This window comes from Terrapene carolina, unplaced genomic scaffold, assembly GCF_002925995.2.
Source record: "Terrapene carolina triunguis isolate 2854851 unplaced genomic scaffold, T_m_triunguis-2.0 Scaffold236, whole genome shotgun sequence".
Taxonomy (NCBI): Eukaryota; Metazoa; Chordata; order Testudines; family Emydidae; genus Terrapene; species Terrapene triunguis.
This window is the reverse complement of record NW_020664587.1, coordinates 315,099-328,267: the sequence shown is the minus strand read 5'-3', so window position 1 is coordinate 328,267 and position 13,169 is coordinate 315,099. Positions and strand designations below refer to the sequence as shown.

The 13,169-nt window shown below is 45.6% G+C and overlaps 1 protein-coding gene across 2 annotated transcripts in view; it reads right to left on the bottom strand.

Annotated features, from left to right (window-relative positions):
* The window catches only part of KDM1A (lysine demethylase 1A), a 165,019-nt gene extending 151,895 nt beyond the window's left edge, over positions 1-13,124 (bottom strand). For both annotated transcript variants that reach the window (XM_024199597.3, XM_024199598.3), the window contains exon 1: positions 12,793-13,124. In XM_024199597.3, coding sequence (XP_024055365.1) covers positions 12,793-13,065 — 273 coding nt within the window. In that variant the 5' untranslated portion in view covers positions 13,066-13,124. The remainder of the gene's footprint in view (positions 1-12,792) is intronic.
* Between the last annotated feature and the right edge of the window lie 45 nt (positions 13,125-13,169).

Below are 13,169 nucleotides of genomic sequence, written 5' to 3'. Positions count from 1 at the left end.
AAATTTGTTAGTCTCTAAGGTGCCACAAGTACTCCTCATTCTTTTTGCTGATACAGACTAACACGGCTATCACTCTAAAACTTGACTACTAAAGCAGGCATTGGAAACAATGTTAAGAAACCACCCATAAAAATTCAGTTTAAAGTGGTGATCCTCTTAATCTTCGATACTGCAAGAAGACAGTTTTGCAATAAAAATTTGCCAGCTTATGGGAGTTTAGAGCAGGACCACAGTAAAAGGACTAAAAGGTCTCATACCTGCTCCTATAGGATTGTGAATCCTTGAGAAAACCTCCTGGAAGGCTCCCAGAATGCCCACTAGAGAACATGTGATATTACCTGTTGATTCTTCTTTGAAAAAGGACTCCAAACAGGAATCCCTCTATTAGGGCTGATGTTTTAGCACCACACAGGATGGAAACACTCCCAGGGCTTTTGATCCTCAGACAGAAGTAATTGAGTGCAAGTTTCATCACACACGTTGCAACCATCAGTATCTCAGATCCCTTTAGAACCTAACCCAAAAAGTTTCCTTGAAGCATGAAGCAATGGCTAGATCAAATGAAGTTTTTCTGAAGAAAAACCATGAGGTTTTTTTGGGATAAAAACTACTTAGTGAAAACAGACCTCCTCACGAAAAAACAGAAGCCACAAATTAAGATGAACAAGTGAAAACTGTATGAGATGACATTCAAGAAAATAACTTATTTAAAGACAGGAGACTTGGAAGCTTCACTTAGAGGAATGCCTGACAGAAAACTGTGTCAATTAACATAACACACTAGAGGGTTGGGGTTTGTTTTTTTTGTTTTTTTTTTAAAAGGGCTCTTTCAACATCAAGTTGAGAACAGGACCTCACTGACACAGATATGCATGCATGTGAAGAAATGCTGGCAGAACGATTAGCTCACTAAAGACGGAACTCGCACACCTTTGAGCTCAGATAACTCTTGCATCTCTCTTGTAATGCTCAGAAAAAGATAAGAAGGAATTTAGGATATAACTGCAGCATCACTTCATCCCTATAAAACATGATATAAGATGATCAGTCACTATAAGTAGCGCACTCTGTGAGCTGAAGTTAGTCAGCAAGGAAATTACCTTCCACATAAGAAACTGATGCTCACAGACACTGAGGCCTGGTCCACACTACCCCCCCACTTCGGACTAAGGTACGCAAATTCAGCTACGTTAATAACGTAGCTGAATTCTAAGTACCTTAGTCCGAACTTACCGCGGGTCCAGACGCGGCAGGAAGGCTCCCCCGTCGATGCCGCGTACTCCTCTCGGCGAGCTGGAGTACCGGCGTCGACGGCGAGCACTTCCGGGATCGATCCGGGTTCGATTTATCGCGTCTAAACCAGACGCGATAAATCGATCCCAGAACATCGATTGCCTGCCGCCGGACCCTCCGGTAAGTGTAGACGTACCCTTAGTGACTCAAAAGGAGCTTTGTCAAGACCATGAATATCACAACACCGGGAGATTCACTCGTGCTTGACAAAAGCCAATGGAGATCTTACCATATCTTCTTTGCACGTCTGAAAAATCAAAATTGCTGTTAGAAGAACTAGGATATTTTGTCAATAAGCTAGACTTGGAAAAATGAAGATTGTGGCTGCAAAGGAAGCATTTAGGGGCTGTTTACACCACACTGCAAGCCTTTTACATTCACAAAACTGGAAGTCCTTCTGGCAGATTCCTTTAAGGCTAAGATAATTTCCAAGGTGTTAAAATAGTGTCATTCATAAAAACATTAACACAAAGTTAAAAGTTAGAATGGGCTACGCTCTTACCAGCAGAGAAAGGCAGCTCAAAATGTAGAGATTTGGCTTTTTAGGTTGACACTTGCTCAGAAACATATTGCCTCTTGGGTCTCTACTGTTCTAGAATCCATTCTGTCTGGATCCAGCCCAGGCCCCTAACAGCAACAGAGGGTTCCACAGCTGAGTCCGCAGAACTCCAACCGAAACTCACCAACTTCCCACTGGACTATAGCTAGTTCCCCCTGGGCCACTTCCTACTGTATCTTTTGAAGCTGTAGTTGAAGCACTGTCAGGGTCTCTGGGCTTCTTGGCACATACGGTTCCCGGTGACTCTGATCCCTCTCTGGCATCCAGTGACACTTGGGCATCAGTCTGAGACTCTGCAGCTCTGGCTTCCATGGTCAGGGGTTCCAGCTGCTCTGGGGCTGGAGCCAGCAATGAACTTCCTTCCTCCTCAAAGGTCAGCCCAGAGTGAGCTGGGCTGCTCCCTTTTATACTAGTGCTGCACCTGGAGTATGCCCAGCGGGGATGTGGAAGTGTGTCTTCCTCAGCCCACAGTGAGGAGTTAATCCTTCCCCATCCAGTGCATAGTGAGTTCACGCTGTAACACTCTCCCCTTTAAGAAACCGGGAGCTCTTCCTCTCCCCCTACCGCACCTATCTTAAAAATTAATTAATTAATTAATTAATTAATTTAAAAAAAATCAGCGTTGGCATGCACGTTCCCGAGGCGATGTAGTACCTGAAAGTCATATGGCTGTAGGGCAAGATAGTATGATCCGCAGGTTGGTGTCCTTCATGCTATTTAACTAGCCTAGGGACACATGGGCAGTGACAAATCGGAATGTATTTCCTAACAGATAATATTACAGAGTGTCTATGGCCCACTTAACGGCCAAAGCCTCCTACTCAATAGTTGAATAGTGGACTTGCGACTTAGGTACAGCACAAGGTGTTCTTCCCTGGCAACTTCCTGCAACAATACAGCCCCAAGGCCCACTTCTGAAGCATCTGTCTGTAAAATGAAGGATTTCCGGAAATCTGGATGTATCAAGACTGGTCCTCTTATCAGTTCTTTCAACGTCCAAAGGGCTGTCTCACACTCAGCGGACCACTGGACACTCTGGGGTTGTGAGTTTCTAGTTAAGTCCATCGGGGGCTGCCAAGGTCACGAAGTCTAGGACAAAACAACGATAATACCTGATTAGGGCAAGGAATTGCTGCACCTGCTTCGTTGTAAGGGTGGGCCAATCTCGCAGGGTCTGTACCTTGTTGACCAGGGGGCTGCAGTTGTCCCCCACCCATGGTCTATCCCAAGTACATCACCTTGCTCCGTCCAAGGTTGCACTTTGAGGGGTTTGCCGTGAGTCCAGCGTCCTTAAGAGCTTGGAGCACACTGGATAGGTGATGGAGATGGTCTTCCCAACAGGTATTGTACATGACAATGTCGTCGATGTAGGCAGCAGTGTACTACACATGGGGTCGTAACAGCCGGTCCACAAGCAGCTGGAAGGTGGCCGCAGCTCCAGGCAGTCCAAACGGCATTGTTATAAATTGGTACAAGCCAAAGTGTGTCAGAAAGGCCGTCTTAGGGTAAGAGTTCTGCATCAGGGGGATTTGCCAATATTCCTTTGTTAGATCCAAAGTTGACTGGAACTGCTGTGAATGCTGTTACTGTGAGCTAGGAAGAAAGTGACCCCATAAAAATTGTGCCAATGCTATGTATCGGAGTGGTAATGGAAAATTCCTAGTGTGTGTAAAAATCAATGGTAAAAGCCCATTTAGGGAAAATTACAGCTTCTAACATCACTTTAGTTAAAGCAGATCTTGTCAAAGAGGAAGTTTACTTACCAGATGAAAATGTGAATATTATAATCCTCTATGAGTTTACTGTAAATATTCTTTAGCCAGAATCCACCTTGAATGAAATGGTACTAAACAAAGTTATAGCTGGTGTATGGAAGTTACTGCCTATGGATCAAATGATTAATATCATCCCCAAAGCTTTGTTCAGTCAAGTTAATATCATAAACCAGTCAGCGGAAAGGAAAGATCCTGAGCCTGTCTGTATTAGGGGCAATGACTTGCCTATGGAGGGTTTCTCCAAATGTTTGTCTGAGGAAGATAGCTCTTTGTCTGTGCAGAAAAGCAGTTTATATGTGAATGAAGTTTCTGAACATCTGTCTGAGTGAATCTGGAATTAGATGAAGCACAGAGATAAGTCACTGATCAGGAAAATGTTTCTCTAGACCAGATTAAAGTTGATGGTCAGGGTAAAGCCCTACTTGAGGGAGAAAAGGGTAGATTCTTGATGGGTGATGTATTGTTGGCAAGTAAAGCTTGTGAAAGTAAGCCTGAACAAGGTAAAAGTGATTTGCTTAAGGCAGCTCAATAGGATGAGCCATTATCTGTGGAGAATAGCAGTTTATCTGTTGGGAGTGGCAACTTGCCTGTTAAGGAAGCTGTCCCACTTTCCAAGTATATGTCTGAAATCAGCCATGGGTGCTGGGACAAAGGAAAGGAAATCTCCAATTGTTTGTCTGTTACGAATAGCAGTGTGTCTGCTGCAAAAGTGTCTCTCTCTAGCTATTTGTGAAGCAGACAGAAGAAGCTTGTCAACCTATGATGGTTGAAAATTTATCAGTTGTATCAGAATTGATTCTGGGTTTAAGTGAAACCCAGAAAGAGTCTGTTATTGCTCAGGAAAATATTCCTTTGGAGCAAGTCCTAGCTGAGGAGGGTAAGAGCAGAATTTCTGTGAAAGATGGATTGTTGCTTAAAGAAGCTCCTAAGGAAAAGAATCCTCATGGTAGTTTTTGCAAGCAGTTTGCTGTAACCGAAGGGTGTGGAAGTGAATTACCGTATATACTCGCTCATAAGCCGAATATTTTGGTAAAAAAGTGACGCATCAAAGAGTGGGGGTCGACTTATAAACGGGTCTACACCAAAATTTGATTATTTTAAACTCTGTGGAATCATTGAATTGAATATCTAATACATTGTCGTTTTGTTTACCTGGAGCGTCTCCAGGCAAGGAGCCCCTCAGCTCCATGCCTGCAGACGCCCCAAGTAAACAAAACGTCCCGCCAGTGGCTTACTCTGACAGGCCAGGAGCCAAAGTTTGCCGACCCATTTATTGATGTCAATACTACAGCCTTTTAAAGTTGCAACGGCTTTGTTTAGTGGACTAGATTGGCTTGAAATGGACCTCATAAGTCTCAAGCCAATATGAAAATATAACGTGCAGAATCAATGGAATCTCTAATAAAAGTGAAATAGCCTGTTATCCCTACAGACATGCCAATCTACAGGGCTGCTTTGAAATAAACAAAGAACAATAATAATTTGACAGTGATAAAGCAGGTGACATTCCTATATAAAGTCCTACAAAATCTGTAACTACAATAATAATAATAATAATAATAATAATAATAATAATCTGTTTTCATACTAGTATTTAAAATGAACGGTGAAATCAAAAGAAAAAGGTTTTATCATGCAGCATTCAAACTTAAAGTTGTTGAATATGCAGAAGCAAACAATAATTGCGCCGCTGCTCATGAATTCTGTACCAATAAGAAGTAAGAGAATAGCGAAAAAATAAAACACTAAAAAGACATGCCAAGAAGCAAGAAAAAAAAAATGTCCAATGAGGTGCGCTTCATTTCCTGAATTGGAGAAAGATCTCAATAACTGGGTTATTGAATGTCGACAAAATGGGTACATTGTCACTAGAACTGGAATTCGTCTGTGTGCTCTGCAAATATTGAAAGACGACAAATACAAGTCAGTAAAGCCATCAATGTTTGTCACATCAGCGGGTTGGTGTACTCGCTTCATGAACCGTCATGGTCTCTGTCTTCATCAGCTAACAAAGATAGCGCAAAAGCTGCCTAGAGATCTGGAAGGAAAAAAAAATCGAATATTTCCAAAGGTTTATTATAAAATATCGAAAGGAATATGCATTTGAACTGTCACAAATAGGAAATATGGACGAAACACCAATGACATTCGATCTCCCAAGCAACAGAACGGTAACTGGTGTTGGTGAAAAAACTGTTTTAATTAAAACCACTGGCCATGAAAAAAATCCATTTTATGGTGGTTTTATCATGTTTGGCAAATGGATTAAAGCTCCCTCCTGTTATTTTTAAAAGAAAAACCTTGCCTAAAAATATGAAACTTCCTGCTGGTGTCATCGTACGTGCACACAAAAAGGGATGGATGGATGAAAGTGGGACTGTTGAATGGCTAGAAAAAGTGTGGAATAAGACAGGGCTTTGAAGCTGTGCTCCGGCTCCGCTCCAGCTCCAGGCAAAAACCTGCAGCTCCACTGGTCTGAAGCTGTTCCACGCTCCAGCTCCGGGCTCCGCTCCAAAGCCCTGGAATAAGAGACCAGGAGCACTTTTCAAGCAACCTGCTATGCTCATTTGGGACATGTTCAGGGCACACAAGACGGATGAGGTGAAAAATGTGGCCAAAAATATGAAAAACTACTTTGGCTGTAATACCTGGAGGCTTAACTTCAGTTCTACAGCCACTTGATGTCTGCCTGAACAAACCCTTTAAAGACAGGCTAAGCAAAATGTGGTCTGAACGGATGTGCTCAGGCATGGCGACGTTGACAAAAGGCGGGAATCTTCTGAAGCCCAAAATCATTCTGGTCACCCAGTGGATCAAGGACGCGTTCATTCCCTCGGAAATGGTAGAAAAATCATTTAGGAAATGCTGTATCAGCAATGCACTCGACGGGTCAGAAGATGATGCCATATTTGATGATAACACAACAGAGGCTGATGATGAGAAGGAATCTGAGTCTCAAGATGACACTGCCGACATCTACAATGACAATGCAGGTGCAGCTGTGACTGAAGCCGAGTTTAATGAACTGTTTGGTGAATCAGAGACTGATTCAGACTTTGAAGGATTTAAAGTCTTTTTAAAGTCTCATATTGTTCTAAGTTACTTGTTTTAAATATCCATTTACTGATTTTAAATATTGACTAATTTTGAAGGTGAATACATATTTGTTCAATTATTATAACAGGTTTTTCGTTAGATTATATTAAAATAATTCTAGCAAAACTTTTGAGTATTTCTTGTGATGCCAGCTTTTAAAATATAGCAGGGGTTGGCAAACTTTGGCTCCCGGCTCATCAGGGTAAGCCGCTGTCGGGTCGGGATATTTTGTTTACTTGGAGCGTCTACAGGCACGGAGCCCCTCAGCTCCCAGTGTCCACTGTTTGCCGTTCCCAGCCAATGGGAGCTGATTATTGGGTAAGATCTGAATTGTATATTGACTTGGGTTCAGAAGAACCCTTTTGTTTGATTAAATTGGTTTTAAATAATCACTCATCATTAAGTCTAGTGTCTGGGTGTTGAATGCAGGACTGGAATACCTAACGAGGCTGCATTTCTGACTTCTCATTAGCCAGGGTGGTGAGACAGAAGTTTAGTTTTGTTGCTCGTTTGGTATGTCTCATGGAAGAATAACCACCAGTTATGGAGTGTGTCTGCCCTTTTTCCCAGCAGCTTGTCCTGAATTTGGTATTCTCAGTTGTGACCCACGGAGGAACGGTGACAGCGGGCAAAAACCTTCATGAGTTCCGCCACGATCTTAGGTGCGGTGGTGGATCACAAGTGGACAGCCTCGGAATACTGGGTTGCATAGTCCGTGATAACCAGGATGTTATGGTCAGTCGTGCTCTTCTCAAGGGGGCCTACTAAATGTAGCCCTATCTGCTCGAAGGGCATCCCAACCACAGGCAGCGGAACCAGGAGAGCTTTTGGCACTCCCTTCAGTCCAGTACACTGACATTCTGGGCATGAGTCGTAGTAATCTCATACCTTCCCCGATGGATGCTTGGCCAGAAGAACCTCCTTGCCATCCTCTGGAGAGATTTTTCCCTTCCCAGGTGTCTGACCCAGGGCACCAAATGGGCTAGATGCAAGAGGCCCCGGCGTAAGCTCCAGGAACCAACAGCTGTCGGAGCACTTTATGAGTCTGGGGCTGTTGCACCACACAATAGAGAAGGTCCTGCCATACCCTGAAGTGGGGTCCCTGAGGCGCCCGGAGGGTATCTTCCTCTTCCTAACTACGGTCTACTCCAAGGCTCGGCTAAGGGTTGGATACTCAGCTTGGGTGTCGTCCACAGTTGCACTTGCCTGAGGGGGTGATACAGTTGTCGTTTCCCCATCGGGGGAAGTCCCTTCCCTGGGTTGTCATAACCTGGTTGTAACCGAGGAGACCCCTCAGTGTTCTTTGTTCAGTTTCCCCTGTTGGCGAGTAATAGGCACAGTTCTATAAAAAGTCCCAGAACCCCAGTCAGTCTCATCCCAGGATAACCAGACAGGCCAGCTTAGGGGTCAGGCTGACCTGCAGGGCCGCACAATGGTGAGAGATCTCCAAGGCCACCCAGGTAGTGAAGTAAAAGTTCACATCTTCATGGACGCACTGTAGGTGTATTCAAAATCCATTTGGTTCGGGAGCTGGGACCAGCTCCCTACAGATGAGGGTCTGACTACACCTGGAGTCAAACAAAGCCACTGTGGGTGTCCCATTTACATGCACAGGAACCCTGGCCTTCCCTGGGGCCTTCTTCCAGGCCCATGGGCTGGCTACCCATACCTGTCTATAGTTACAATCCATACAGGAGCAATCCCTTCAGAAATGCTCCTCTTGGCAGCACACATAACTGTCTGGGGATTCACCGGCCAACAGGTCCACTTTCGCCACGCTGGTCCATGCCTTATTCACAGGGCAGTAAGGCCTATTAGCGAGTTGATGGGCCGCTACCTCGGGGGGAGGCAGCCGGGGTAGGGGGACTTGGGCCCACCCTGCTCCACCACTTAGGCCCAGGGCCCTAAGAGTGGCAAAGAGTTCTGCCATGAAGCAACTGGTGTGGCTGGCCCGGGGGCTGCTCCAGCCACAAATGGCTGCGGGGCTGCCCAAGCAGTTGGCCTGGGGGCCACTCCAGCCATGGCTGGCTGCGGGGCCACCCAAGCAGCTGGCCCAGGAGCCAGCTGCTTGGGCAACCTTGACGTCAGCCACAGCCACCACAGAAGTTATGGAGGTTGCAGAAAGTCATGGAATTGGGGACTTTTGCAACCTCCGTGACAAACACAGAGCCCTAAACATGATTAAAAAAATATTCTTATTCATGTTATTTATGTAGCTGTATCTAATCTTGGGGAATTTAAAAAAAAACTCTCACTGACCCTATCACTGGTTCAGATGTTGAACCAGCAGTAGCCCTAATGTAAATGATGATTGGATGATTTAGTTGGGGATTGGTCCTGCTTTGAGGACCTCCTGAGGTCCCTTCCAACCCTGATATTCTATGATTCTAAAACAATGCTGTTGGGGACCCCCCCTAGGCATAGCTACCAGGTAACTCGGGAGAGTGGAAGACCAAAGTGTCGATGAAGCTCTTTTGCTCTGGGCCTAGCGGAACCCCCAGACTCCATCTTGTGAACTCTCACTTACTTCTGTGTGTAATGCTTACAGGCTACAGCAAAAATGTATTGGTCAGCGTTTTTAGCAGATGGCTTCAGTTTCACTCACACTAGCAGAAATAATAGAGATAAGAAAGAGGAATAGTTAGTTTTGCAGATGTCTAACTCAAGGCCGCAGAGACTGGGAAAGTTTTCTCACAGGCGTATGGGAACTTTTCTAATTGTAACGGCTAGAGAAGGGAGGGGTGGGAGGAATACTAGGGAGTTAACAGACAGAGGCTTACATAGAAACTGCTTGAAGTATAAAAAGGTAAAAGTTATTTGTATTTGTTGCACTGGATTTGAGACATGCTGGTCTCCTAGTGCCATTTCAGAGCTCTGGAATAAACTTGGCTTGCTTTCTCCCCTCGGTGTCTTTATTGGTGCTAAGCACAACGGGCCAACGGACCATTTGAAGTCCGCCTCGAGCCCTTCAGGCGGTGACAATGCTACTGGAGACTCATCTGCAGTTTACACTACTGTGATGAAAGTCAACACTGGTGCAGTCTCAAACACAAGGGCCGGTAGCACAGGTTCGCATACTAAAGCGAACTACACTTGCACAGTTCCAAGGGTTTCCAATCTGCTTTCATATTTTCATCCACTAGAGATATAGCACAGGTATCACTGAAGTACAGTGTAGATTGCATTCTTACAAGGCACAGCTAATGCTTCCCTGACTCCAGTACTGAAAGTGGTGGATTTGGACAAACTTTGAGGATAAAGTCTTTGAAACACTTCAAGCCAGTATTACAAGATGACCCACTTGGAGCCTCTAGGAGGGTTTTCAGGTGTGCCTGGCTTAAGAACTGTAGCCAATTAATTCACGTTACCATTTAATTGTGTTATCTATTGATGTGGCAAACTCATGTTATTACATACATGATCAAAGAGCGATGACTAGATTTAAATTGTAGGTATAGGTACAGATATGAGTAGACAGGATTACAAGACGGACAATCATTTAGGAGTATATAAGTAAAACAAAAGCTGTAACACAAGGGCCTACAGGCTAAGTAAGGCTCGTAAGATTTCAGCTTAGTCACACTGGGCCTCAAGCTTAAGGAGGCCTGACATAAGTAGGTGACCCAGGAATGACCCCATGCCAGTGAAATTACAAGTTTACTGTAAAGAATGTGCCTTACAGGTGATGTTCTGGGAAAATATGTCACAATGTACCCATCTAGACAGCAAGACACCTGATTGTAACATCACTGTAAGTTCTGCTTACTGCAGGTTACCATGGAAACATGTGCATGTAGCTGTTATGAGAATAAAGGGAACTAAAAAAAACAACCTATGAGAAGCGGCACCCCAAAAAACTATAGGGTATGGAAGTTCAGATAAGGAAAAGGAGGTTGGAACACTCCTGCATATGGATAAGTTGTTAGGCATGGTCTTAATAGGATAAAAAGGATTCCCTGCTATGGATAGGGTGGGAAGACCACCTGTTTAAGAGGTCCACCAGACTCTATATCATCTTTGGCTATGTATGAACACTGCATTGGCTCTCTCAAGTTTTGCATACTTATGTGTGAATGTAACCCTAATCAGTAAAACTATTAATACAGACAAGACTTCTTACTTGCGACTGCACGTGATCACGGTCTTTGTATGTTCCTAGAGCCTTCCAATCTAAGAGAATTGTGAAGGGTAACGTTCACCCCGTTAATCTGTAAACTGTGGCACTGCAGGACCCAGACTAACTCCCTACGGACACTGTAGTTTGACACAATGCAGTCTGGCCTTGAGAAAGGTTAAACTAGAGACAGAGCCCTGATGACGTACAACAGAGTGCTAAAGCAGCAATAGTAATGTTGGGATAATGATGCCCTAACCCACCCTCTACATATCATGACCCATTGATCTGGAAGCCTGGCCAGCTAAGGTCCAATAATACACTGCACCAACAAAACACAAGAACAAGCAATTTAAAAAATTGTTTAATAGTAAATGATTGGGAAAGTAAGAGCATCAGTAGTGGCATCAAGGCAAATCCATAAGCCAGTTGTCAAGATCTGGAGTGAAAGGAAAGTTGGAAAGGAAATGGGCGGGGAACTATTTCAAAGATCCAACTGGAGAGCATGGGGAGTCTTCAGCCTGTCTCATGCAGGAGCACAAGAGTAAGACTCGTGCAAAAGAAAACTATGTGCACGTGTCTAGTGTTGGGCAGGTTAGTAATCTTACAATGAACAACCATTCTATGCTGAAAAGGAGTCTCAAAGAGATGTTCCCTTTTTCAATCAGGGGGCTCCATGCATTTCATGAAATGTTACTCTGAATTGCTTCTCTATCCATCTGCTGCTTTCCAAATACACTTTTAGACAATTAGATCATCATATTCTTAATGGTTTCCTACAGGTGTAGGGATTAATTTGTAGAGGTACACAGCTCTCAAAGGTTACATTCAGCATCTTGTTAAAAAAAATCAGACCAGTTACTTCAAAAGAGATTTAGTGCCTTACCTCAGGCACTAACGTTTGTAAATTGTGGTCTAAGTTTCCAGGCCCGATCACACACAAAAAAACAAACCTACACACATTGTGCCTTGATGCAGGAGTTTTCATTAGTCTGCAAAAAGGTGCAAAACATTGGAGTCCACTTTCTTTTCAACACACATTAACTAAGGCCACTACACACACCACTCTTCAGTACAACTACATTGTACCCCTGAGCAACTTAGTTATACCTACCTTAACCCCCCCACGTAGACAACACTATATCAGCAGGAGACATAGCTACCACCTCTCATGGAGGTGGAGTTATTAAGCTGACAGGAGAAAATCTCCCCCATCAGCTTCTTAGAGCATCTTCACCAGAAGCGCTGCAGAGGTGCAGTTGCGCCAATGCAATTTTGTAGTGTAGACCTACCCTAGACTTGAATACTAATGCACATACAATTTCACTACCGATAGAACAAAAAAAAAAGAAGAAGGGAGATGGAATCTGTAGCCCCATGGGCTTCATATCTTCCACCCGCCCCCCAGCAACACATAAAAATGCAGTTTTACTTCTTGATAGAAGTTGCCAGTCCAATATAACATTTAAAATAAAAGCATTTATACAGCAAGTACAACATAGGTATTCCCATCTACTTCTTTTTAGTGTGTTTTCTCTTAATCCTGTGCCAAATGTCTGAGACTTTCATCATTTTCACCCTTTCAAATAATTTGTTTTCTAGGCTTCTCTCCCCACCCTCGTGTTCAGCGTTTGCCGATACCAACACCCAGCCCCGCGGAGCTCAGGGTGGGATCCTGCCCACCCTGCAGACACAAGCCTGGCGCGCGGCGGGATTTCACAGCCCGACACCAGCAGGGGGCCAGAGAGACAGGCCGCTCCGAACGGGGCAGAGAAGCTCATCCCGGCCCCTGGCTAGCTAGAGCCCGGAAGAAGGGGCAGAGCAGGGCTGGGCGGTCCTGATCCAGCTCCCGACCGCTCCTCTGCTCGGAGACCGGTGCCCGAGCCCAGCCAGCCCCCCCCTACGCGGGCCGGGGAGGAACGGCCCCAGCGCAGCCCGCCTGGGCCGGCACCTACTTTGGCCCGCTTGCGGCGGCTGGTCCTTCGGCCCTCGGGTGTCTCGGCTATGCCCGTAGTCTCGGGTCCGGGGGCGACGATGGCGCCGGCGGTTGGCGGCTCAGACAGGCCTCCCGGGGGAGAGGCCCGAGACGGTTCCTTCTTACGTGGAGTCCGCTCCGGGCCCCCGGCGCCCGAACCGCCCTCCGAACTCGGAAGGCCGGGTGGCGGCACCGGCACCTCCGGCCCGCTCTCCCCGCCGCCCTCGGCCGCCTTCTTGCCACCCGACAGCATCGCCTCCAGCCCGCTCTGCGCTGCCTGCAGCGAGCTGGACAAAGGGACCAGCGAGCAAGCGCCACAGCCCCGCCCCAGCGTCAAGACGTGCCCTCGCTGCGTCC